This window comes from Tenrec ecaudatus, chromosome 1 (assembly GCF_050624435.1).
Source record: "Tenrec ecaudatus isolate mTenEca1 chromosome 1, mTenEca1.hap1, whole genome shotgun sequence".
NCBI lineage: Eukaryota > Metazoa > Chordata > Mammalia > Afrosoricida > Tenrecidae > Tenrec > Tenrec ecaudatus.
Window position 1 is genome coordinate 2556838 of NC_134530.1, and position 26852 is coordinate 2583689.

At 52.5% G+C, this 26852-nt stretch overlaps 1 protein-coding gene and 1 non-coding gene across 4 annotated transcripts in view; one reads left to right on the plus strand and one right to left on the minus strand.

Moving 5' to 3' along the window:
* Positions 1-12140: 12140 nt before the first annotated feature.
* On the minus strand, positions 12141-12247 carry LOC142438184 (U6 spliceosomal RNA). The gene has a single exon (XR_012782611.1). It is a non-coding gene; the product is annotated as a U6 spliceosomal RNA (small nuclear RNA).
* A 6576-nt stretch (positions 12248-18823) lies between these two features.
* DOT1L (DOT1 like histone lysine methyltransferase) overlaps positions 18824-26852 on the plus strand; it is a 46669-nt gene continuing 38640 nt past the window's right edge. For 2 of the 3 annotated variants that reach the window (XM_075544711.1, XM_075544715.1), the window contains exon 1: positions 18826-19149. In XM_075544711.1, the coding sequence (XP_075400826.1) occupies positions 19069-19149 (81 nt within the window). In that variant the 5' untranslated portion in view covers positions 18826-19068. Of the gene's footprint in view, positions 19150-26852 lie in introns of all 3 variants that reach the window. The other variant, XM_075544719.1, reaches the window with a different exon arrangement.

The following is a 26852-nucleotide window of genomic DNA, read 5'->3' on the forward strand; positions in this document are numbered from 1 at the left end:
TTCCCTGTGTTTCCAGTTCCTATCTGCACCAGTGTACATCCTCTGCTCTATCCAGACTTGCAAGGTAGAATTGGGATCATGGTAGTGGGGGCGGGGAGGAAGCGATTAGGAACTAGAGGAAAGTTGTATTTTTCATCTTTGTTACCCTGCACCCTGCCTGGCTCGTCTCCTCCCTGAGCTTTAAAGAGGTCTGGTGGGGCAGATGGACCCAATGCACTATGTCCTTGGATCTCTTGACTGCCTCTTTCAGGAGCTGTTGACTGCAGATACCAAGCAAGATAAGATGCTGTGTCTCACCTTAATCTAACTGACATCTTCAAAGACTGTCTCCGAACAAGGTCACATGCACGTTTACTGGGAGGGGGGGGGTTCTTCTGTGTCTTTAGAGGTCACAGTTCAGCCCTTACTGCGTGCCAGCCAGAAATGTTGTGCCTGAGGAATATGCCAGCCAATCACGGTTCAGAGAGACAGGGCCCCAGCCCGTAGCTCGGGTGGGAGCACACAGAGCACCTCCATCTCCTGCTGCCATGTGGTGAGCCCCCTGTGCGACCGCTCCTCCAGAGGCTCCTCCTGAAACAGCCACAGCAAAGCCTTGACTCCGGAAGGCCGGGGCGGGCTGTAGGTGAACTTGAAAGAGGGAAAACTTATTAGCCGGAAACCCAGAGGAACTAATGCAAGTTCCTGGCGATCTGGGCCCCAAGGGCTGGGTGGTGTGGCTTTTAAACTGGATCTGCATGTGAAAGGTCACAGATGGGGACTAGGCTGGGATTTTCTCAGTGCAGCCTGGGTCCTTAGTAAATAAAGGAGGGAGGGGCGGGGAGGACGGGGCTTTCCAGGAATGAGGAAGTACAGGGCTGTGGCAGTGCCTTGAGTTTCTTTTCCAAAGGGTAAAATTCCCTTTTAGGATTTTAATTACAAAACTTTAGGGTTAATACTGAACACTTCTGTTTCTGTAAACTGCCCCTTTGCTTACCCCAGAGCTCGCCCCTCCTCACCACACATTTGCATCAGTCAATCCTAACCCCCCCACCTCCCCCTCCACCCCTCCTGTGGGGCTCCTTGGGTATATAGGTGGGGTCCTCCCTGAGACTGGGTCTCGGTCTTCGGATAGGAAGCCTCTGAGTCTTGCGCAGGCACAACAATAAAAGTTCTTCCCAGGTTACCACCCACTTGGGGCTGGCTACTCCTTCAGAGCACCGCTCTAGGAGAGAACAGACCCCAAATTCAAGAGCAATTTACAGACACAGCCACTGACTTCGCCCATGGCTGTCGACTCCATCCGCACCATTTTAGGGTACAAAACAGGCCCCATCGCCAAAATACTTAAGGACGATGTTGATCACACCTTAAAAGATGGAAACAACACCAAGACCCAGGTACATCGTTCTCATGGCAGAGGCCATCAGAAGGTCAAAATGGTGTCCAAGGGTTTGTTCAAAGGGCCCGGGAGGGCAAAGGAACCTGTCCATTGCAGGTGGGACCACAGAGGCCTGGACAGGACCTCGACTGGGACACGTGCACTGGGTTACATAGAAGGGCTTAGGGACGAGGCTGCTCCACGGCCTTCCACCCCAGGCAGGCAGGGTGAGACTGGTGAGGTCTGACTCATGACTGTGACCTCCATCAAGGACACAGCCAGGCAAGCCCCTAAGAGAGACAGTCCCTCCCGGGCTGGCAGGAGAGGAGTGGAGACCATGGACTCTCCAAAGCAGTCTGCCTGAGGGCAAGTCATCTTCATCCTGGTTAATGATCAGAAGGAATTCCAGGAAGAAGGCTGCATCTCCCTGGTCCTTTGCATGTGGACTTAAGGCTGTCCCTGCCATGCACAGCCCTTTGCTCCGAATTTAAGCTCTACCATACTACGCCTAGTGACCCTATGAAGCACAGTAAGGCTGGCTGCCCTTGTAGGTCTTAGAGACTCCAGAAAACCACATCTTTCTCTCACTGAGACTCACGGGTTTGAACTGCTGACCTTGTGGCTAGCAGCTCAAAGCAGCAGCCCACTCTGCCACCAAGTTAAAGATAACCCGCCGCCTTTGAGTCCATGCAGACGCACAGCGAGTCCCTGTGAGGTTCTGACGCTGTAACTGTGTATGGGAGTAGAAAGCCCAGTCTTTCTCCCGAGAGGCTGCTGGTGGTTTTGGACTGCCGACCGTGTAGATCGCAGCCCAGTGAGTCACCACTCCACCACCATAGGTTGGAATAACACAAAGCCAAATCATCTAGATGGGGGAGACCAGCAGCGGGAGGCCAGAATGATGTCCAAAGGAGACACAACAAGGGAAACCAGACGTGGAGAACAAAGGAACTTGCTCCAAAGCCCTGCCCGGCCCTGACTCAGCTCCTCACAGTTGCAGGTGGAACCACAGAATTGGGAAAGGGAGCCTGATTGAGACCCGCTCCTCACTGCAGATTAGATACCTTTGCTCAACTGGTTCGGGGCCGCCAGTGGCCAGCCGAGGGAGTCAAGTGTGTCTCCTGACCGCCTGACTCCAATGCCTCAATTTCCATCAGTTCCTGAGGGAGAGGCCGCCCAGTTCTGGTCTGGCTAGGGGAGTGGGGGTAATGTACTTTCACACATTCTCTGCCCGAGGGCCAAGTCTCATTTCTCTGGTCAATGGTCTTAATGAACTCTTTAGAGGGTGAATCTCTCTGGAGGTAGCAATCCTGAGAGAGAAATGGGCAAGGTGCGGGCCCCTGTCTGTTTCTGTAAGAACTGCGCTCTCAGGCACAGCTTCCAGTCTGACCTTGGGGTTTGTTTCTCAGAGTCAAAGGCACAGAGATAGCTCAGACAACTTCAAAACTCAAATGTCCCTGCCTTCCCATCAAGGCCGACTCAAGCCCTCCCGTGGGCGGGGTGTGAGTCCCCGAGACTGCGCTGTTTATGGGAGGAGAAAGCCCCACCTTTCTCCCCCTAGCAGCTGGGCCTTGGTTTGGCAGAAGCACCAGGCCCAGGGCTCCTGCAGGACAACCCAGGTCCGGAGGCAGAATGGCCTTCACCGGGCTCAGTCCTCCATCTGTCTGCTTCAAGGTGGCTTTAGGAAACCAGTTTTCACAAGGATCAAGGTTCTGTAGGATATTGGGGCGATGTCACGTCAAGGCCACGCTCCAGAGAGCTGGATTCCAGGAGAGTTCCGGGCCTTCCTTACAAGGGCAGAGCCCTGGTGGCCCCGCGGTTAAGTGCTCAAGTACTACCTGAAAGGTGAGTGGGGGAGAAGCCGTTTCTCACCTTGCTACCCCTCCAACACCTAAAAATGGGGCAACAAAAAGCTCACTACCCTAGAGTTGATGTGGACTCAGCATGTCCCCGTGGGACAGGGCGGACCTGCCACTGGGTCTCCCAGACTGTAGCCATGGATGACCGTGGAAAGCCCCATCGCGAGGTTTGCTATCAATGAGGCAGTCGGGGCGAAGGCGAGTCAGACTGGAAGCAGTCTGTTAGGTAACTGTCCCTCCGCGTGTCACCGGGATCCACTATCCATGTAGAGGAGCCCCCCAGTGGCCTGGTGCATTGCTGGTTGGCATGCCTACGTCAAGGTCAGCGGTTCCAAACCACCAGCTGCCCGAGGGAGGCTGTCTGCTCCGCAGTGGTTGTGCTGTGGGCTGACGACCAGCCTCATTTTGAAGCCACCAGTCCCTGAGCGGGAGAGGAAGAGGCTTTCTGCTCCTGTACAGAGTGACATCTTGGAAAGCCGCCAGGGCAGTTCTACCCTGTCCTGCAGTCCTGCTCAGTCAGTGAAGACGTTAGTCTGGGAAACGCACAGGGTTAGTCCTCCGGTCTGCCAGGGGGTCGCTACAGTAGAACTCGATGCAGTGAGAGCGAGCTGACTATGGAAGCAGTCAGTCTCCAGAAGGGAATGAAAGATGCTCACAGCGGGGTCAGCAGACACCACCACGATTGTGGGGGGGCCTCTGAGAGCGAGAACAGCCCAGCTTTATTGCTACCCAAGGCTTATCACTTTAGGGGGCGTGATTACAGGTGACCACGCATCACAGGAGGGGCAGTACAATCAGTATACAAGCGACAGGAGGGGAGATACAATGGGCATAGGTGTAACAGGAAGAGGATGAGCTAGGGGTGTGCACATGATAGAAAGGGGAGGGACTAGGGTTAGACATGTGATGGGCAGACCCTAGATTCATGATGGCAGCCTAGCCTTGGCTACCCTTGGGTGGGCTTGATCTCTCTGGGATCTCCTACAAGGAAACAGTCCACTACTACCCTTATCAGAAAGGCGTGGGTCCTATTTGTTGTGGGATAAACAGTGGTGTCTGCTTGCTCTAGATGGCTGATAACCCTTAGGGAGAATAACCCCTGACCTACTTCTGTTGACTTCCAAGTGTTTCCTCATTCACCATGTGTGGCAAACAGCTAAATTTGGGGGAGACAACTTGGAAGAAGCGTTTCTGTTTGCCACACAGGGTGAAGAGAGGGGGGACGGAGGCTGTGCACGAGAGCTTCCACAAAGAGCAGGGACAGCCCCAAATCCGCCTACAGAGCCCGCCAACTTAGATGGAGCCTTCTTCCTGGAATTCCTTCTGATCATTAACCTGGATGAAGATGACTTGCCCTCAGGCAGACTGCTTTGGAGAGTCCATGGTCTCCACTCCTCTCCTGCCAGCCCGGGAGGGACAGTCTCTCTTAGGGGCTTGCCTGGCTGTGTCCTTGACGGCGGTCATAGTCATGAGTCAGACCTCACCAGTCTCACCCTGCCTGCCTGGGGTGGAAGGCCGTGGAGCAGCCTCATCCCTAAGCCCTTCTATGTAACCCAGTGCACTTGTCCCAGTCATGGTCCTGTCCAGGCCTCTGTGGTCCCACCTGCAATGGACAGGTTCCTTTGCCCTCCCCAGGCCCTTTGAACAAACCCTGGGACCCCATTTTGACCTCCTTCTGATGCCTCTGCCATCTGGACGATGTACCTGTGTCTTTGTCTCTTTTAAGACCTAACACATGTTCTCCTTGAGTTGTGTCTCAGAGGGAGTCTCGTCTGTACCCTAAAGCAGTGGTCAGAGACTCCGTTCCCCTTGAGTCCACCATCAGTACTCACGGAAGCAGCCGTCACGAGGCCCAAGGACCAACCCCCATGGACACAAGAAGGAAGCCAAGCTCCTAGACTGTGTCACTGAACTGCTCGGGGCCCGCAGAGGAGACTTGTCACAGGATTAGCTAAAAATGGAGACCAGGTTGATTCAAGACACTCCCCGTTCATTCCTGCAACTGCGTGCAGAAGGGAAAGAGGCAGGCTCCTCCTCTGAGCTGTTTCAGCTTCAATTCTGAGCCCACAAATTAATATAGAAGATTGTTTTGCCTTGTTCCACAATGATGACAGGAGCAGAGTAACGGGTTTTTAGAATGTCACAGGAGACGATCACAGAGGTTAGGAAACTATCTCAACCTACATTTCTCCAGGGCCCATGAGACATGAAACCACCAACCCCCTTGTTCGTCCTTTTCGAGCCAGGACACCCCGATGTTCAAATGAATTTACTGTGTGTGTGTGTGAGGGGGAGGGGCAAGGGGACTGTTACATGTTGGATTTTTAACAAACAAAATCTTAAATTATGTGATATTTCTAGTATTGGTTTTTCCCCTTTGTCAGTTGTATAACCCTTGATAGGATTGAATTATTAAATTTTCCTATATGTTAACGATAGTTCAGTAAAACTATTTACTTAAAAAGGAAACCATACAACGTCTTTAAAATGACAACTACGGAACTGTAGGCTATGTGAAAATTTTCTATCAAGAAAACTACTAGTGGGAGGGAGGGCAAAAATAGGAGCTGATCCCAAGTCCTCAAAAGAAAGTCACGGGCTGGAAAAGAATGATGGCAACATGTGTACAAATATGCCTGATACGACTGATGTGCGGATTGTAACAAGAGTCCTGAGAGCCCCCCAATACAAGGATCTTTTCATCAAAAAGAAAGAAAACTACTAAAGCAAAGGTGAGCATGGGTCCCAGGGTGAAGAAGAGGAGTTTGTACTTAGGGAGCACGAGTTTAGTGGTGGTAGGGACAACTTGGAAAAGGCTGTGAGTGATGGTGGCTGGTCGCCCAACAGAGCATAATCAATGGCACTGAATGACACATTTAGAAGGTGTCGGAGACTGCTTTGTTGTGTATACATTTTGTTGTCGTGTGTAATTCTGCCACAATTTAAGCAGTTCCCGTAATAGCAGTGAGGACAAGGAGGAAGACGGTGTTTGCAGGTTGTTTGTGGTGATGGCTGTACGGCACTTCTCGATACGACTGAACCCCTGGATTGTATGATAACGAGGAAGAAGTGCCAATAAAACCTTAAACCAATACACATAAAAGAGGAACAAAAGGATGCCTCATCTTCTCTCCCTTGTCCCCCCTTCCACCACCACCCACCATCTCTACCCTCTCCCGCACCCGATCCTCCAAAGTCGGGGAAGGGGAGGTAGCAAACCACAGAGGAGAAGAGAAATCAAGACGGGTGTGTGCACAGTAAGCGGCTGAGGGGCTTCATAAGTAGCTTAAACTGCTGAAGTGTAAAAGCCCCACCCACTTTCCATTTAAAATGGTCTTAATAGAATAAATGGATAAAGCAGATGAAGGTTTTGTCTTGGGGGTGCTTTTTTTAACCTCAAAAGATGTATCGCATCGGACAAATCTGATGCATGAGAGACCTCGTTGCCGTGCAAAGGTGGCCCTTTGAGGACTAGGGCGCGCCTGACCGCCTTGGCGCTTCCAGTCGCCTCCTGTGCACGTGGCACCTGGACAGTGGCTAAGGAGGACCCGGGAGAATGGATGCGTTTGAATCGGGGTACAGGAGAACAGTGGAAATGCCACGGATGCCAAAGGACAGCCGTGCTGAGGGGCCAGAGTGCTCCTTAGAGCAGAGGGGCCAGAGTGTTCCTTAGAGGCAGGGACGGCGAGACTGGGTCTCCAGCCTGTGGACGTGTCCTCAGGAGAGAGGGTGTCTGGAGAAGCGCCTCCTGCTCGGCGGAGGAAAGGGCAGTGAAAGAGGCGGGCCCTCGAGGAGATGGAGGGACACCGAGGCTGCCACAATGGGCGCCAGGAGAGGGACCCTTGGGAGGACGGCAGTGTGTCCTTCTGTTTGGCTCTAAGGACCTCTGACTCCATCACCAGAGATGCTCCCAAGGAGGCAGGCAGTACCAAGCGGGCTGTAACACAGGAGGAACCTTATTGGTGTGAGTTGGCATGTGGATCCCCATCCAAAGACCGAGCCCCAACCGCAGGGACCACCCCACTCATATATAGCGTGGGGCCCTTGCAGCTTAGCAGGAGGGGTGGAGGGGGTGTGCAGAGTTAGGAGTGGCCGGTGCAAAGGTATGGTGGGAAGGGGCTCACGGGTAAGTAGGTGAGCAGTTTGTGGAAATGGAGGCATCCCGTATTTGCCCTGTGGTTTTCGTATTCACCTTATGGCTTCGTTGCCGTGTCTCCTAGACACGAGGTGACAGAAAGATGTTAGCTGTAACAACAGCAGGAGGTGGGGTGGCCTGTGAGCTTCAGCCCTGGAATGGGGTGCGGTTCAGGTCTCGACTCCCGGCACGCAAACAAGCAGCCATTGTAAATCATCAAGCAGAGGCCTGCACAGTCAAAGCAACATTCCCTGATGGTTATCAGGGATGCAGGGGAGCAAGGAGGGACAAGCCAGGGAGGAGCGGGCACAGGAGTGTTTAAAAATAAGACAAACAAAAAATAAATAAATAAGATAAACCAAAAAAAAATTCTAAAAGGATGCACAAAATCTGAGAGGTACCCAAAGAACAAAATATATTATTGTGAATGAGGGGGAGTGCGGAGTGGGGACCCAAAGTCCATCCATAGGCAACTGGACACCCCCTCACAGAAGGGTCACGGGGAGGAGATGAGCCAGTCAGAGCGCAGTGTAGCAACAATGAAACATACAACTTTCCTCTAGTTTCTAAATGCTTCCGTCCCACCCCCACTATATCTGGCTAGACCAGAGGATGTACAATGGTACAGATAGCAACTGGAAACACAGGAAATCCAGGACAGATGATCCCTTCAGGACCAGTGCTGAGAGTGGCGATACCAGAAGGGTGGAGAGAAGGTGGGGTAGAAAGAGAGAACCGATCTTAAGGATCTACATATAACCTCCTCCCTGGAGGATAGACAACAGAAAAGTGGGTGAAGGGAGACATCGGACAGTGTAAGATATGATGAAATAATAATTTATAAATTATCAAGGGTTCATGAGGGAGTGGGGAACAAGGAGGGAGGGGGAAAATGAGGAGCTGATGCCAGAAGCTTATGTGAAGAACAAATGTATTGAGAATGATGAGGGCAACGAATGTACACATGTGCTTTATAGAATTGGTGTGTGTATGTATGTATTGTGATTAAAGCTGAATGAGTCCCCAGTAAAATGATTTTTTTTTAAACCGAGAGGTAGCAGCGGATGTGTTCTTAGGAAAGACCAGTGCCAGAGAAAGGCCACCATTCCCGGTACAGGCGAACACCAAGGGCAAGCTCACTGGCATCAAGTGGATGCCGACGCTTGGCGGCGACCCTAGCGGACCTGGTAGAACTGCCCCTGTGGGTTTCTGAGGCTGCAACCCTCTATGGGAGTAGAAAGCCTGTCTTTCGCCCGAGAAGCAGTGGGGGATTAGCAGTGCAATGCTTAACCACTGCACCACCAGGGCTCTTACCAAAGTAGAAGGGCAAGAACAAGGGGGGCGGGGTTTGAAGAGGTGCATTGACACAGTGGCTGGCGGAAAGCACAGGTAGGGCCGCGCCTGTGGGGAGGACGCGGGATCGAGCAGTGCTCCCTCTGCAAAGGGTCCACATTCTAGGCTGTAGCCAAAAGGATGAAGATGCCAACCCAGCAGGCACCCCATGGGTGAAGATGTGGCAGTCTGCCTCCGCGGAGGCATAAAGATCACAAAGTAAAATAAGCACAAAGCCCACAACCCCATTACAAGAGAGTCCATGCTGACTCACCGCGACTTACAGGACAGGGTGGACCCGCTTCCTCTGGCTTCCAAGGCTGGGAATCTTTACAGGAGCAGACGGCCACATTGTTCTCCCACAGGGTGCTGGTGGGTTTTGTTTGGGGGTACAAAGAGGTCCCAAGTTCAAGGATAATTTAAGGAGAGCATTCATGAAGGCCAGTGCTTTCCAGTCAATGCAGGGCGCCCTGGTCACATCGCATCCTCAGAACTGACTGCTAGATGGCAGTGACTGCTGGCCCTTTCTTCCCCTCCAACCTTCCCCCCCACCACCACATCCACCTCCACCTCCACATCCACCTCCACCACCACCTCCACCTCTACCTCCACCACCACCATGACCACCACCACCACATCCACACACACTCCCCTAAGGACACAGTGATACAGCAGCGGAACTCAGGACCATCCCCTTGAATTGGTCCCAGAATGGTGAGCTTCCTTAAGCCTCTGAGACTGCCCCTCCTCAGGCTGGCTGGAATGGGGAAGTGGCAATCCTCCTTCAAATGCACTTTGCCTGAGGACAAGGATTATCTATAGCCTTGGTTAATGGTCAGAAGGAATTCAATGGAAGCTCAATCTATGTGTGTGGGGGGGGGAGCGGGGGCGGGGCGGGGAAGAGCTCTGCAAAAGGATTTAACCACTGTGTCCCCAGGGCTCTATCCTTGAAGGTCTCAGCTTTGGAAACGCACAGGATAGACCGGCTCTGTGGACTGGTGGTGGCTGCCTTCAAGGGGCTCCGACTCAGAGACCCTCTGTGCAACAGAACAAGATACTGCCTGGTCCTGAGCCACCTTCAAAGGTGTCCTTGTGTTCGAGCCCATTGCTGCAGCCACTGTGTGGATCCGATGCATGGAAGGTCTTCCTGTGTGGGGCTGACCCTTGTGGTACGTACATCATCTGTTGTCATTGGAGAGGATGAAGTGCAAAGGGGTGGGGCTTAGCCTGTCAATCAGGTTGCAGCTTGATCTCATTTGTAGGCGCTAATATACAGGACAGAAGCTCACATTCCCTGAGAGCGTCTCCACTAACGAGACACATGGAGCTATGCTGATGCCAGCGAGAGCCCTGGACCTGGAGGAGCCATGTGGAGACCCACGCCAGCCTTGAGATACCTACATCACCATTGAATCCACAAGAGTTTCTAACCACTGGCCTGTCATCTTCCTGCATTCAGCATCATTGTGTGTGCTTCATGAGTCTGAAGAGGGCTCTATAGATTGGTATCAGACGTATGGGCTAATAGAACTCCAACTTATACACACACGAGTGTCTCTATTAATTTGCTTCTCTAGTCTACCCGGGGACTAACGCAAGCCTCTACTTTACCAAGCATGACATCCTTCTCCAGAGACTGGTCTCTCTTGATATGACCAAGTCTTGCCATCCCTGCCTCTAAGGATCATTCTGGCTGTTCTTCTTCAGGTTGGTTGGAAACCACCCGGTGCCCCCAGGAGAAAGATAAGCTTTCTACCCTTGTCAAGAGTTACAGCCTTGGAAACCCACAGGAGCAGTGCTACCCTGTCCTGCAGGGTCCCTATGCGTTGGCACGCACTCCATGGGGGGGGCGGTTGGCTTATTTTGGTTTGGGCAGCCCATGGCACTTTCAGTAGTCTTTGCCAGCACCACCATTCAAATGCACAGATTCCACTCTGTCCTGTAGACCCACTGTGAGTCAGAATCAAGTTGATGGCAGTGGGTTGGCTTTTGTTTATGTGTTGAGTCCTGGTCTTCTTGTCTCTGTTTTTGCAAACACATCTCTCCCTGCTACCTTCCTATTCCCTGAGGGAAACCAAATTCACCGCCTCGGGATTCATGCAGACTCATAAGGACCCCCGCAGGACAGGGTAGAACTCCCTCTTTAAGGGAGTAGAAAGCCTCCTCTTTCTCCAGTGCCCTGCTGGTTTCAAACTGCTGACCTTGCAGTGAGCAGCCCGCAGCCGACGCTTAACACTACGCCACCATAAAGACTTCCAAGGACACGCTGTACGCCCACAAAGGTGCATTCACTTGCTGTAGCAACACCGAGTCCGTGGCAGAGGAAGAATGGCCGTCTCAAGGGAAAAAGGACAAAACCAGACAGACTATTACCGGAGTTGGGCAAAAGCAGCATTTCCGTAATATTTAAATGAAGCAGCCACTGGTAGGCAAATCAGGGCTATGTGTAAAGAGGTGCTTATTCAGCTTGGGCTGACATGCAAAAGCAGGCTCCTGTTGCCTTGGAAACTACCAAGGGGAATGTGGTGTCTAGACGGGCTTTATCTGAAGCTCAGCACCTGTGGTGGGAATCCAGGCTGCTGCCCTGGGTCAAAGCAACCGTGGCGACTCAGACGCTCCAAGCAAGAGCAAAATGTTGCCTTCTCCCAGACAGGACCGCAAACGGCAAGGACGCTTCCTTTTTTAAAAAACTTGGTGTGGCGAATTAGGTGAAGGTTCACAGAGCAGCTCACCGGTTTTCCACTGTTTCATACGCATTCTGATTGGGCTCATCCACGGCTTATCCCACTTCCTCCCTGTTTGCATTCCTCTTTCCTCCCAACTCTCTGGACTTTGTACTTGGGTAAGGGAAAGCGCTACCCTTTGGGGTTTGAATAGCTGGTGATTCTAACAATTCTACACCTGAAGGGGAAGGGCCACGCTCCTCTTAGCAGCCCATGGAACCACCAATCTTCTTCTCGGGCACATATGCAAATATCCCCAGCCAGCAACTATTCTGACAGTGAGGGGTGTAGGCAGTCGGCTTTATTCAGGAGACAGATGGACACAACCGCTGCCACAGAGACTTCAACATAACCCTTGTTAGGATGGTGCAGGACTGGGCAATGTTTTGTTCTTTTGCACACAGGGACATCGTGAGTCATGAGTGACTGCACAGCACCCATCGACAACAAGTCTCTAGTTCACAGAAGGAATTTCTACAGGCTCACCTGTCCCTCTCCTGATCACATGCAACACTACCGGCTCTCATGAATTAAGCTGCTGAGAACCTTCTAGTATATATATCTATTGGGCGTAGACGTGTACCCCGGCTTGGGGGGCAAATCTAGAAGTGGAATGGTTGAGTGACGGGACGAGTCTAGTTTGCTCTAGTGGCTAGCGCCCAAGTCCCCCTCCAGAGTGGTTCCTCCCATTCATGTTCCCATCAGCAATGCCTGTGAGTTCTTTTTTTTTTTTTTTTAATATGGAACGCTTCACGAATTTGGGTGTCATCCTTACGCAGGGGCCATGCTAATCTTCTCTGTATCATTCCAATTTTAGCACATGTGTTGCCGAAGCAAACACGCCTGTGAGTTCTGGTTGCTCCCTGTCTTTACCAACACTTGCTCTTGTCAGTCTGAAACCCAGGACTCCCATCTTGGTTCCGAATACTATTCTCTGATGGAAGGAACCAGGACTCGTGGGAGAAATGACTGCTTACAGAGTGGGGCAGGAAATATACAAGATGAAGCTGGGGTATCTTGTCTTGCCAGAAAGGAAGGAAGGGGTTTAAACAACAACCACAAACCACATGCAAACGCCATCGTGGTGTGACTATGGAGACAAGAACCAATGGAAAGAGCTCCCAGTTTGGAACAATTTCAGCCACATTGCTCAAGCAGCGGTCTTGGTAATATGTGTGCAGGACACCGGATTTGAAACGTCAAAAGCATATCCGATGATGAAGAATTCTCCCTTCCTCCCATTGCCTTCAGCCACCCACATTTTGTCCCTGGAAATAAGTTGTGGAATTCATTTCTCAACAAGTATCTATTAAGCAGCTAGGCGGTTCCAGGTGTTATGCTATAATGGTGTACACTTGCGGTGGGCCCACACCCCTCCACCCTCCCCACCCGAGTCTGGGCTACTGCGTGCAGCCTCCTTGGGCAGCTCCTGGGCTCCTCCTGTCCCTCTCTGGGCGACTGGGAACTATCCATGGTACTGAACTGCTGCCCCCATGTTGCCTCTTGGACCAGGGGGACTGACCCAAGACATTCTCATTCCTGCTGTGTCTTGCTCAGTGCATGCCTGGTTTCCTTCTTTCGGAGCCTCTCCTTGGCCCCAGGGTGGGGTCAACCTTGAGGGCTAGGGCAGCCCAAGGGTTTGGAGCTTTCCAGAGCCTTAAAGATGTTTAACTTTCAAGATTACTAAAACTCTCCTTGCGGGAGAGATGTTGGGTCACACCTGGACAGCTCCCAGTGTCCTGGCTTTGGCCTCTAAGGGAGGAAGAAACCCAGGTGAACCCTCCTCAGTTACCTAGGGCTCACCTTGGCAGCGTCTCAGCACCATCTCTTCAACCACACGCAACTCCTGGAGTCTCCAGACTGGCTTTTATCCTCTTCTCTTCTTTTTCTTTAATTAATTTTTTTCTTTATTTGAAGTAAAGCATACCAGAAAAAGAACACAAAGTATGCTAACCATTAACTCGGAGGGTTTTTTTTAACCCGCAAATCCCTCCAGGTGGTCAAACTTGACTAAGGAACACTTCCGTGCCCTTTGACCCTCCATGTCTCTTCTTAGCTAATGCCCCTCAGGAGGTAACAATCTCTGACTGTGAACCCCATCGATTAATTAACTGTTTGCAAACTTTATGTAAGTGGAGTATGTCCTTGCTCCTGGTGCTTGAGGAGATATACACGGTAAAACGAGCAACTTCCCAACCATTCCTACAAGTACAATTCAGTTACACTGATTACATTCCTGTCCTGATGTAACTATCCCCATCCCCCTTTCCCATCATTCCACCTCGACCAGGATAAATTCGCCATGTCAACAGGATCCCCCATGTGTGACATCCTCTTGTACGAAGGTACCAAAATTGATTCATCCAGTCGTCTTTATAAGGAGGTTGAAATTGTTACAGCTATCAACCATTCAACCCACTGCCATTGAGTTGATTCAAACTCATGGTGAACCTACAGGACAGGGGAGAACTGCCTGGTGGGGTTTCCAAGACTAAATCCTTACAGGAACAGACAGCCTCATCTTTTTCCCATGGGCTGACTGGCAGGATGGAGATGCCAGCCTTGTCAGCAGCTTAATGCATAACCCACGATGCCACTTCCTGTGCTTAGTGCACAAACACACTTCTCTTTGAGGGGGGATGGAGGGGAAAAGGAGCTGATACTAAGGGCGCAACAGAAAGGAAATGTTTAAAAACAATGCTGGCAACCTATGTACAAATATGCTTGATACAATCGGTGCGTGGATTGTTACAGGAGCTGTAAGAGCCCCCAATAAAATGATCTTTTAATTAAAAAACATATAAAAATGACATCCACAAAACCATCTATATCAATAAAAATGACACTTCCCTTGTGTGCATGTCTGAAAGAGGAACTGCTGAGTCATGGAGCATGTAGAATTAGCTCTAGCAGATTCTAATAGGTCGTTTTCCAAAGTGGTTGTTCCTTTCCATCCCGCCCTGCCCCCTCCCCTTCTTCCCGTCAGCAATGGATGGGAGTTCCTGATGCTCCACGTCCTCACCAACACTTAATTCTGTCACCTCAGAGGAGGGGAATGTTCACTCCTGGCTTACAAGCCTGCACCAGGCCAGGCGATCGCGGTTGGCACCATCAGTAATCCATCCTGTTGAGAAGCTGCACTTTTGATCTGCTATCATGGGGATCACACTTGGACTCTGTGGTTTTCTTCCTCCCCAAATCCATAACCCCAGTCTAGCCATGAGAGAAAACATCAGCAGAACTCAACCTGCGAGAGAAGAAAGCTGATCTCAAAAGTCACCGGACCTCTCTGGACCGCAGGAACCTCACCTGTCTTTCGGGAGGGCTGTGACATTTTAAGCAGGGTGTTGGAATCAAAGTGATTGGCGTCTCAGCTGGCACATAAACAAAACTCCAAGCTCACGGTCATCGGGTCATCGAGTTGATTCCAACTCAGAGGGACCCTCGAGGACAAGGTAGGACTGTCCCTGCAGTTTTCTAAGTCTTTCATGCTGTATGAGAGTAGAAAGCCTTGCTTGTCTCCAGTGGAGTGACTGGTGGGTTTGAACCGCTGAACTTGTGGTTAACAGCCCAATGAATAACGCCACCAGGGATCCTTGACACCTAACAGGTGTTCGATAATAATAACTCATGGACTGATGTTGTTGGTAGGTGCCAGCGAGTTGGTTCTGACGTATGGACTGACCGTATGCACCACAGCCCCAAACACGGCCTGGTCCGCCTCCATCCCCACGTTCCTATGCCTGCGTCCATCGCTGCAACCCCTGTGTCAGTCCATCTTGTTGAGGGCCTTCCTCTTCTCCACTGCCCTTCCACTTGACCAAGCATGACGTCCTTCTCCAGGGACTGCTCTCTCCCGACAAGACGTCCAAAGTTTGTAAGATGAAGACTAGCCATCCTTACCTCTAAGGGGTGCTCTGGCCATACTTCTTGCAAGACGGATCGGTTTGTCCTTTTGGTACCCCATTATGTTTTCAGCATTCTTCTCCAGCCCCACAACTCAAATGCGTGCTTCTCCTTCCGTCTCTCTCACACACGTATGTGATACAATGCAGAACACCAGGGCTGGGGTCAGGGGCACCTCAGTCCTCAAAGTAACATCCTTGCTTTTCAATGCTCTAGAGAGGTCTTGCGTAGCCGATTTACCCAAAGCAACAAGTCTTTTAGATTTGTAATCATTGTGATTCCCGCTCTGCCCCCACCCCATGACTATTATTATTACTACCAAGGGGACTGGTAGCATCTTGGGTGGGTTACGCATTGGGCTGCTAACCACAAGCCAGCAGTTTGAACTCGCCAGCAGCTCTGGGGGAGAAAGATGAGGCTCCACGCTGCCACAGGACTCACAGGCTCAGAAACCCAAAGGAGCAGTCTACTCTGTCCTGCAGGGTCGCTGTGGGTCAGAGGGGACTGAAAGGCAGCGAGTCTGTGTTGAGCATCATGTCATGACCCTGAGTATCCCAGTGACAGTGGAAGCTGTGTGTGGACTAGGAGTGTCATGTTCTCCAGTGTTGATTCGTCAGTGTCTTTCCTACAGTGGATGCTCATAAGCAGCGTTTGAGTTCGGCTGTTTTTGTCAGTTGTTTTGGAGAAGCATTGTGTTTTCAGCAAGATAGGCCCAGGCTCCACTTATTAGATTTGTACCGGTGTATGGCTGCCACCTATCCCTCAGCTTGTCCTACTGTGTGTCCGTAGGATGCTCAAGGTGATGCCACTAGATCTTTCACTGGGTCCTTCACGGTGGACAGGATTCAGCGGAGCTTCCAGATGGAGAGACTAGGAATGAATACTTGGGGGCAAGTTCCTATGGGTCCCAGCAGAACACAGCCTCACACAGTGCTGGCAGGTGAGTTGGGGGAGACCAGCTTTACAGTAGGCATACACCTCAAAGGAGGGGGATGTACAGTAGGCATAAGCATGACAGGAGGGGAATGAGCTAGGGACTTGCACATGATAGGAAGGGGAGGGATTAGAGGTGACAAGATGGGCGGACCCTAGGTTCATGATGGCGGCCTAACCTTGGTCACCCTCTAGTGGGCTTCACCTCCCTGGGTTCTCCTTCAGGGAAACAATTTACTACTATCCTTATCAGAAGGGAGTGGGCCCTACTTGTTGTGGGATAAGCAGTGGTTACTGCTTGCTCTGGATGGCTGATAACCCTTAGGGAGAATATCCCCTGACCCACTTCTGTTGGCCTCCACCTATAGTCATCTGCCACGTGTAGCAAGCAGCTAATTTTGGCATCTGTTTGGGGGAGACAACTTGGGAGTAATCTTTCTGTTTCCCACAGTGAGCTCCCTAGGTTGGAAAACACTCAAAATAAATACACAGTGGCCGAAACAACGGTTCTGAGCACCCCGTGATTGTGAAGATGGCACAGGACCGGGAAAGCATTTTTCTGCTGTCTTGGGGAGTTTACCACGAGGTAGGGTTGGCTCAAGTCAAGGGCAACGAACTACCTATGTGGTGTGTGTATATGCACTGTGGTAAAATATACTTAAAATGTAGCTTTCCCATCACTTCAAACAATTTAAAAATCATGTCACTGGGAGCTTTTACAGATATCAGAACATCCTATAGTTCAATCAGATCAAGCAGTATTGATTGGACAACTGCCACCACAATCAGCCTCAAAACATTTTCTTTCCTCTTGAACTCCTTGGTAGTAACTCCCCTTGATTCCCTCCCTCCCCCTCCTCCAAGGAACCCCTTCCCTTTCCCCCCTATAATAGTGTTTCTTTGTTGGATCCCAGAGTGGGGTTATGCAGTCATCAATGCTATCAGATCCCTATTCTCCCCCCCCGCCATTTTTAAAGTATGAAATTTTAGGACATGAATTATCATCATGTTATGCAACCACCCCCCACGATGTATTTCCACAGCTGTTTCATCACGCCAAACAGAAAGGATGTACCCCTTAAGCAATAACGTCCCGTTCAATTCATTCTCCCCTCCCTCCGGTCCTTAGGGACCACTTCTTCCTGTATCTACGGATTTCCCTATTTGGGACACTTCAAAGGGAGGAAGGGTGCAAGACTTGCGGCTCTGTGCCTGGAGCGTTCATTTAGCGTCCTGCTTACCCTGTAGCATACACCCGAACCTCATTCCAGTGAAAATAAAAAGTGTTGACTCGGACTGGTGGCAGCCCCAGGTGTACAGAGCAGAACTTGTTCTGTGGGGTTTTCCTGACTGTCCTGTTGACCGCCGAAGCAGCTTACCAGTCTTTTCTTGGGCAGAGACCGTGAGCGGAGATGGAACTGTTATGAACAGAATGTGCAGGGTGCCTGCCGGCCCTGCGGGAAACTCCATCATCATTGCCAGGCGCACTCGATGCAGTTTCAGAGTAGCATGGCCCCCTTGGGTCTTCAAGGCCGTATGCTTTTCCAGGAGACCAGTCTTTCTTCTGTGGAATCTCAGACCTTAGCGGCCAAGCACCTACTTAGGCACCACCAGGTCTGCTGTGGTGAAATGCACAGAGCATAAATTGCGCCACCTTAACCATTACTGCGGGGAGGAAGCGGTTGCTTTGTACCCCCTTACAGAGTGAAAGTCTCAGAAACCCACAGGGCAGTTCTATGCTGACCTATAGGGTCACTGTGCATTGGCATCTGCTTGTTGGCAGTGAGTTTTTGAGTGTATTTTTTTAGGCATGCCACTCAGTATCATTCAATTCCATTCCCCCCCTTTTAAAAAAACATTTTATTAGGGACTCATACAACTCTTATCACACTCCATACATATACATACATCAATTGTATAAAGCACATCTGTACATTCTTTGCCCTCATCATTTTCAAAGCATTTGCTCTCCACTTAAGCCCTTTGCATCAGGTCCTCTTTTTTCCCCTCCCTCCCCTCTTCCCTCTCCCTCATGAGGCCTTGATAATTTATAAATTATTATTTTGTCATATCTTTCCCTATCCGGCATCTCCTTTCACCCCCTTTTCTGTTGTCTGTCCCCCAGGGAGGAGGTCACATGTAGATCCTTGTAATCGGTTCCCCACTTCCATCCCTTTTGATGGCTGCATACTATTCCATTATATATATATATATATATATATATATAATCATGCTGTGCTGATCGCCCAGTCACCAACCAGCAGAACCATCCTTAGTGTTGAATGATGACTTGACTTTGCTCATTTTACGATACATGATGAAGTCGCCGGGCGGAGCCGGAGCGGGACTCGAACTCCGGCCCACAGCGCGGCGGTGCCTCCCGGGGTTCCAGCTTCCGGAGCGCAAGGGCGTCAGAGGGCAGCCGCGGGCGGGCAAGGCCACGGGGCGGGGCCCGGGAAGGCGGCTCGAGGCGGGCGGGGCGGGGCGGGCGGCGCGCCCCGCCCCCTCGCGCCGCGGCCCCGCCCCTCGCCCACCCCCCTGCGCGCTCGGGGAGTGGTTGCGCCCGGCCCCCGGCTCATTGTGCTCGCCTCACGCCGGCCCAAGATGGCGGCGGCGCTGGAGGCCCCGGGCCTGTGACCACAAAGAGGGAGCCGGGGCCGGACCGGAGCGCGGCGGCGGCCGAGGCCGAGGCCAGGCCGGGCCCCCTCCCTCCGCCTCGCGCCCCGCCCTCCGCCCTCCGCCCCCGCGCCCCTCCCTCCGGGCGCCCGCCCGCCCTTCCCCCAACCGCCCGACTAGCATGGTGCGGCGGCCGAGCGCGCCGACATGGGCGAGAAGCTGGAGCTGAGGCTCAAGTCGCCCGTGGGGGCCGAGCCCGCCGTCTACCCGTGGCCGCTGCCGGTCTACGTGAGTACCGTCCGGCCCCCGGGCCGGCCTCCCGCCCACAGCGCGCGGGGGAGCCCGGCCCGCAGCCTCCGCGGGGTGCCCCGGCCCCGGAGCGGAGTGTGGGGTGCGGGCCGCCGGGCTGGGCGCGCTTTCCTCAGAGCGGCGCCGCGAGCGACCGGCTGCCGGGGCCGGCGCCCCCGCCGGGCGGGCCCCAAGTTTCCTGGCGCTTGACGCGAAGTTTGCGCCGCCGGGAAGGGTTGGCGCTGCCTGTCACGGCCCTGCGTTGGGGGGGTCTCCCCCGCCACCCCCGAGGGCGATCGATTTCGGCGATCGGCGATCAGCCATTACGGATCCGAGCGCGGCCGGCGGCGCTGTCCGCCGCGAAGTTCCAGCCGGGTCCCCAACTCGCCCCGGGGGTGGGTCGGAGCTGCGCGCCCCTCCCGCCGTTTTTATCTGAAGTCAGGGTGTCAGCGCTCGGCCCTCTGAGCGTGAGGACCGGCCTGACCCTGGGAAACGTCCGGGCGCGGGGTGGCCGAGTGGAAATTTACCGAGGCCGGCGCCGGTGGCTCCCGAAGGCCACGCGGGGTTCAGTGTCACGGCCCTTCGCCCCCCGGGGCGCGTCTGCCGCGGGTCAGGGTCGCCGCGCCGCCGCCCGTGTGCAGCGTCTTGCGAGGTGTCTTGCTGCACGCCCTGACTTTCCGGGAGGAGGAGGAGGAGGAGACGGGGCCTCCCCGGCACCCGCCGGGGAAGCCCGCACGTTCTGGGCTCGCGCGCCCGCGGAGCGCCCTTTCGGAGACGCCTGGGCGGGGCCGGCGCCGCGGCGGGTTCTTGCACTGCGTGGAGGGTTCGCGCCGGCACCCCTGCGGTTTCCTGCGGGCTATTTTTACGCATCCTGAGCCCGGAGGCGAGGTGAAGCCCTGGGGTGCTCCGTTTCTTCCCGTCTGGTCCCTCTGGGTGTGACCTGGGAGGCCAGGGGAACGTCCAAGGCCGCAGAGACCGAAAGTCTGGGAGAAACGAAAGCGCCTTTGACCCTGCATTCAAAAATCGTAACCGTTCCACCCGTCTCCACCATTCATTCATCGTATAAGGCGGTAGCAGTTCCCTGAGCATTCTTTTTCTTCGTATTTCTCTTTCTTGTCGTGCAAATACGTACGTGACCATGCATAAACGCATTCACATGTTACCAGGAGCTACAAACTCTTAACTGTCCGGATTCTCCCCACCTCTGCCCACCCTCCAATTCCCACCACCCTCCATTTCGGTTCCTTGCCTCTTTGAGAGGGACTGTGGTGTTTTTAATCCCGTAAAGAGAGCGTAATGGTCAAAGTCGAACGTTCGTATTAAATGAGCTTCATTGTTCGGTTTTTAAAATGAACTTTTAGTACTTTCCTCTGTTTCCTTTTTACTTCCTCTTGTCCCACTATCATGTTCCACCTTCATTTCAGAAATTCCTCTCGACTACATTGCACTTGATCGAACCCCACCAGGCATTCTATGCCCTTGCCATTGATTTTAGATCACTTGTTGTTCACTTGTTCCTGGGTTTGTTGGCTCCCTTCTTCCTTTCCCTCACTCCTATATGCCCCCCTCCAACCATTGGTCCCATTGTTTTCTCCTCAGGATTGTTTATCCTGCCTATCTTATACAGATAGACATGGGTGGGGAAACCTATAAAAAGTTCCTATAAATGCTTTTAGTAATACCCTGGCATTCTGTGATGCTCACCTTCCCCACACCATCGCTGAAGACAAATGGGTGCATAAGCAAATATGGTGAAGAAAGCTCATGGTGCCTGGCTATTAAAAGATAGAGCAACTGGGCTCTTAAAGTCTTGAAGATAAACAAGCAGCCATCTAGCTGGGAAGCAACAAGGCCCACATGGAAGAGGCACACCAGCCGGTGCGATCATGAGGTGTCCATAGGATCAGGTGTCAGAAGACCCAAAGCAAACAAAATGTTTGGAACAAGGGGCGGGGCAGTGGAGACCCAAAGCCCATCTGCAGACAGTTGGACATCCCCTCACAGAAGGGTCACAAGGAAGGGTGGAGCCAGCTAGGGTGCAGTACAGTACAGACGAAACATACAACATTCATCTAGTTCTTTAATACTTCCTCCCCCCCGACTATTATGACCCCAGTTCTACCTACAAATCTAGCTAGACCAGAGCATGTGCACTGGTACAGATAAGAGTTCTTGACACAAGAATCCAGGACAGATAAATGCCTCAGGAACAGTAATGGGAGTATTGATACCCTGAGAGTAGGGGGATGGTGGGAGGGGAAGGGGGAACTGATCTCAGTGATTGGCTCATAACACCCCCACTACCCACCCAGGGTGAAGAACAACAGGAACATAGATGAAGGGAGAAAGTGGGTGGTGTAAGATATGAAAATAATAATTTATCAAGGGCTCATGAGGGTGGGAGGGTATGGGAGAGAGGGAAAAAATTAGGAACTGATAACAAGAGCTCCAGTAGAAAGAAACATTTTGAAAGGATGATGGCAACATGTACAAATATGCTTGACACAGTGGATGTATGGATTGTTATAAGAGCTGTAAGAGTCCCCAGTAAAATGAATAAAAAAATACTTAAAAAAAAAACTTTTAAGGCTTAAACTTGTTTTCAGGCAGACTCAGGACTTCCTCTAGCCTTACTACTTCCAATAAGTCGGATTTCCAATAATTTGAAGTTCTGTTCCACATTTCTCCCTCCTTTTGATCAACATCCAACAATTGGGTCCATGCTGGACATTACTTTGTTTTTTTAACTCACAGTTAAGGAGGTTTCTTAGGGGAGCTAACAGGTGAACCAGGGAGTTAGGAAACAGGAAGGATAGTCACTTGGCCACAGCAACACCTCTCCTTAGCTAGTCTCTCCAGAGCATTACCTTTGTCAAGCTTAATATTGATTGGTCTTGTTTTTAGTGGTCACAAGACATCATTCTTCTCTCTGGTGTAGGGCTCCTGAGCTTTGACAGCTGCCTAGTGTGTGGCTACTACTACAGGAGAGGGGACAAGTCTTTATCCCTTCTAGCACTGTGCAGTTAAGGACCCTCTCCCCAAATACCGACCTGTTTCCTGTCCCTGTGTTCTTGCTGCCCATGCCATAGTGTCAGTTCTGACTCACGGGGAAGCAGGACTGCTCTGTGGCCCTTCTTCAGAAACAGATCTCCGGCCAATCTTCCAAGGAGCGTCTGCGTTGATTTGAACTGCCAGCCTTTTGGCTAGTAATCCATGATGTGTGCCATCTTTGCCTCACTCATTTGATCTTTCTGAGAAGGTTCTCTCGCTGCCATCAGCTCTGTCCCGACACATAGCCAGCCGCCTGATAGGGAAGAGACAGCTGCCCTGTGAGTTTGAGGGAACTCTTTATGGGAGCAGAAAGCAGCTGGCAGTTTCAAACTGCCGGCCTTGCGGTTGGCAGCCCACTGCACACACAGTGTTGCCTTTGGGTTCTGGCTGCTTTCCCTGGTTTGTTAGGCGCTTCCCACTCAGCGGGACCGACCCTGTGCGCAGAAGGAAACACTGCCCTGCCCGGTGCCATCCTCACACTTGTTCTCCAAGTATGAGCCCGTTGCTGCAGTCAGTCAGTTTTTCGCTGCCCCTTTCCTCTGCCAGGCTTGTCAGACTGTGTTTGATGTGCACCTATGTGACAGTTCCATTTATCAAAACTCCTCCATTTTTTTACAGTCTTATTGGCACACCATCCACATATACAATTCAGTAGTTCAGTCATATCAACAATGATACAGTCATTAGCCTAATACATTTTAGAACATTTTCCTTTTTTGGGTCATGGTTAAATCATTTTTAAAATGAGTTGTGTAATCACAATCAGTTCTAGTGTTTTCCCCGCCTCCTGCATACTTTGATTGCTCCCCAACCCCCTTACCCACCCAATCTCCCACCCAACTCTTCCTTTTTACATCAAAACAAAGTACTGTAGTTTGTTTATTTTTGCCTGCCTGTTGTAGGAAAAGTTGTGACATGGCGCAGGACCAGGCAGTGTGTCGTTCTGCTGTGCACTGGGCCACTGTGGGTTGGAACCAACTGGATGACACCCAACAACAACACTATCTGCTGTCGGCATTTGAAGAGTCTTGGTGTGGTGGGCTAGGTGTCCGGGTGCTAGCAGTGAGGTCCCACTAGCCTCTTCTTGGAGAAGGATTTGCAGTCCTGGAGAATCTGAGTTGGAATTGGCTTGATAGCAGTGGGTTCCTGGGGTTGGTTTGTAGGCATGTGGTTGTTTCTTAGTTTTTGGTAATTCCGAATAAACATCTGTGTGCAGGTTTTCACGTGGACTGAAGTTTTTAACGTTCATTGAGCAAATAATTGTTGGGGCTCTGGCGACATACAGGTTCTCGGTGTTGGAAGGATTGCTCAAGCCCACCCAGCGGTGCCGTGGAAGAAAGGCTTGGTGGTCTGTCTCAGTAAGGATGGCAGCCGAGATGACCCCACGGGACACAGGGTCACCAGGAGTTGATGTGTTGGGCAGCAGCAGGTTCGGTGTTGGTTGGTAGTGAACACTGAGTTATTTTTACATCTGCCCAACATGTTACCTGGTGTTTCTTAAAGCTTCAAAGTGCCATGTTAAAGCTTAGAGCCTGAAGCCTATGCTTCTGTGTTAGCATGGTCCTGCTGAGCTGCTTCTCCCCCCACCCAAACCCGGGCTGAAATGAAATTGCTCCAGAGCCCGGGCTGGCTGGGTGCAGGAGCCCCGTGCCTCTCTCGTGCAGGGAGGAGAAAGACTGGTTTGTACGCTGACCTCAGCCCAGGCTCCAGGGCTTCAGCCGACCGACTCCCTGGGGTAAAGAAGGCTCTCTGTTCTGCACTGGCGTGGGCTGCCTTCCAGGCCCAGTGTTTTTTGCTAGGCATCAGTGGGCCCTCTCCTGGTCTCCTCTGCCCTGGGTCCCTGGTGTGCAGGTGGGCTGCAGCCAGGCAGTGGTGACAGGCAGTGCTGGGCCTCTGTGGTGCACCCCCACCCCCGGACCGGGGACTGAGGCAGCTCTGTGTCTTCACGCAGCATTGTGTTCTGTGATGAACTGGTGCTCACGTAAAGGGAGTGGGCTGTCTGAAGCGCCATTCTGCAAAGGTCACATTACTCAGAGGACCACACGCTTGAGACGACTGAGCCCACTCACTGATTCATCCCATGAGCATCCTCCCTCTGAGCAGAGGTGCTGTGGGGAAGGGTGGGGAGGCACTATTCAGGAAACTTACACATAGGGGCAAGTCGGTTATCTAGTTGTAGCTCCTTGGCTGTGTAAGGATTAAGCATTCAGTTAACATTCGAACTACCCATTGACTCCAAGGAAGAAAGGCCTGGCCGCCGGATCTGTTCTGTGGTGCTGCTGTGAGTCAGGTGGGCTCGACTCTGAATGTAAATGTTCAAGTGCATTAGCTGCTTTGGCCCCTGGCTCCTGGTGGATAAAGCGCTGCTCGGCTTTCTACTGTCCCATGACCGGTTACAGATGGGACTCTTGGGATCCACTGGCTGAATTTTGGAAGTTGACCTCTAGGCCTTTTTTCCTGCTCTTAGTCGTGGAGCTCTGCTGGAGCCTGGTCAGCACCACAGCAACAGGCAAGCCTCCACCGACAGGTGGCAGCTGCATGTGAGCTGCCCTGCTGGGGGCGCACCCCGCTGGAGGTACAAAGGGACACTTCAGCCAGGGCTCTGCTGCAGGGTCAGCTGAGGTCTTGAAGAGAGGGCGACCACTTCTGCCTGGGGTGGAGGGAGTGAGGGTGTGGACTCCTTGCAGGAAGTAGAACAAGCCACCGGCTGGCCACATGCAGTGCGTCTGGCTCCAGAAATAGTTTCCCCTAGTTGGCTGGTCCCAAGGACCCGCCAGAAGGAAGGGCAGGCGTTTCTGAGGGATGTCACCTGTTATAGCCGCCCCACCCTCGCCCCACACAGCCTTTCTAAAGCAGGACTCCTCTGTGGTAGGAAAACTGGGTCTCAGCTCAGAAGATGTAGGGGGGTGCTTTGAGGGAGGATGCCATCGGGTGTGGGCAGAATTGATCAGGGCCAGGCAATGGCACCATCCCCTTCTCTTGGTGAGGAACCCAGGCTGTGGGCGGGAACCAGTCTCCAGCCCACGCCTGCTGGCCCTCTGGGTTCTAGCCAGTCACGTGAGCAGCGTGCCCTTGCCACCTTCCGTGAGCAGTAGCTCTGGAGGGCGGGTGAGCAATCCCTTCCCGTGACTCAGAAGCTATTTTCTGACGCCGACCTCGGTTTTACGAGGAGCCTGTTAATCACAGCTCAGACACAAGAAGCCAGCTTAGCCCTGGATTGCTCTGTGTGGGGCAGGTAGCTCGTTTACAAAGAGGACTGCCCTAGAACAGTGGCCCTGAGCGCCCATGTAAGCCAGAGACGTTCAAGTCTTGTGTGTGCGTCACGCATCAGGCTGGCCTACACCTTCAGCTGAGCCCCTCCGGCTCATTTGTGAACTCCTTTTATGGGGTCAGATTGACAGTGGCAACTCCAAAGGTCAGACAGGAAGCTGAGGGGCAGCGGGTGTAGGATGCGCTCAGGGCAGGGTGGCTGCACAGTGCTGCTGGCCCACAGAGAAGCCCTTGAGTTGGTGGGAGATTGGCTGTGCGTGCCTCTCAGCAGCAGTGTACACCTTGGAGTCACAAGCTTGGTTGGCTCTCCTAACTGTGCTGATGGTGGGGTGGGCGTGGGGCCCAGGAGTCCAGAGGTCGGGCTCTGGGGGAAGCTAGCCCCATCTCTTCTCAAGTCAGCCTCTATTCACAGGGTGTGTGGTCTGTGTCAGGGCCCCGGGGTGGCATCAGCAGTTTGCATTCAGCCATTGACTGAAAGGTTGCTGGTTCAAAGCACCCAGCAGTGCCTCAGAAGAAAGACCCGCCAGTTTGTGTCTGGAACTCAGAGCTGAGAAAACCCGGCGGAGGGAGCAGTTACGGTCTGTGGCCCATGAGACGCCCTGAGTCGGAAATTGGGCGCCCTTGCCTTCTTCATTCACCCTGCTTCCCCCAATGCACACATGTTGACTCCCCATAGACAGAATGATGGTGTGTATCCCGCACATCGATGCTGATGAAGATGCAGTGTTCTTGGGTCTCCTTTCAAATGTGCCGGGCTGGCCTGTGGAAACTGTCAGAAGCACAGCTTATTGTGCGCACGCGCGCGCGTACACACACGGTTCCTTATTCCCTTCTACACACACACCTACACACACACGCACTCAAACAGTCCCTTAACCCACTTTTTGCTTCTGGACCATCACCCGTATCTGATCTGGGCTCGCAGACTGGCCTGCTGGGTGTTGCTTTCCCGGTGCACGCACGCCCTCCTATGTCTCAGAGCTTCTCTCCTTTCCCGCATCTGACTGTTCGTGGGATGGAGCACGGACAGACACTCAGGCATCTCTCCAGGTGGTGCATCCCTTGCTGCCCCCCTGATTAGCACAGCCTCGCTGCACTGCCTCCCATTGCTAATGGCTAATGGTCTTTGGTTTCCATGTGTCTGCTTATGGTACTCTGATGAGCCCACTCCGCCTCTGTCCCCATGTGATGTTTTCAGGGTCCCCTCATTTATTTTGTGACCCAGTACCACTGTCTTGGGACGTTTCTGCTCCGTTCCATGGGGGCACCAGAAGTCGAAATCAACTAGACAGCTGTGGGTTGGGTTGGGTCCAATACTGGCCTATGTGGTTAGACCCGGGCACTGGGCCTTGAGGCTCCTGGGTTGGACCTCTGGCCCATTG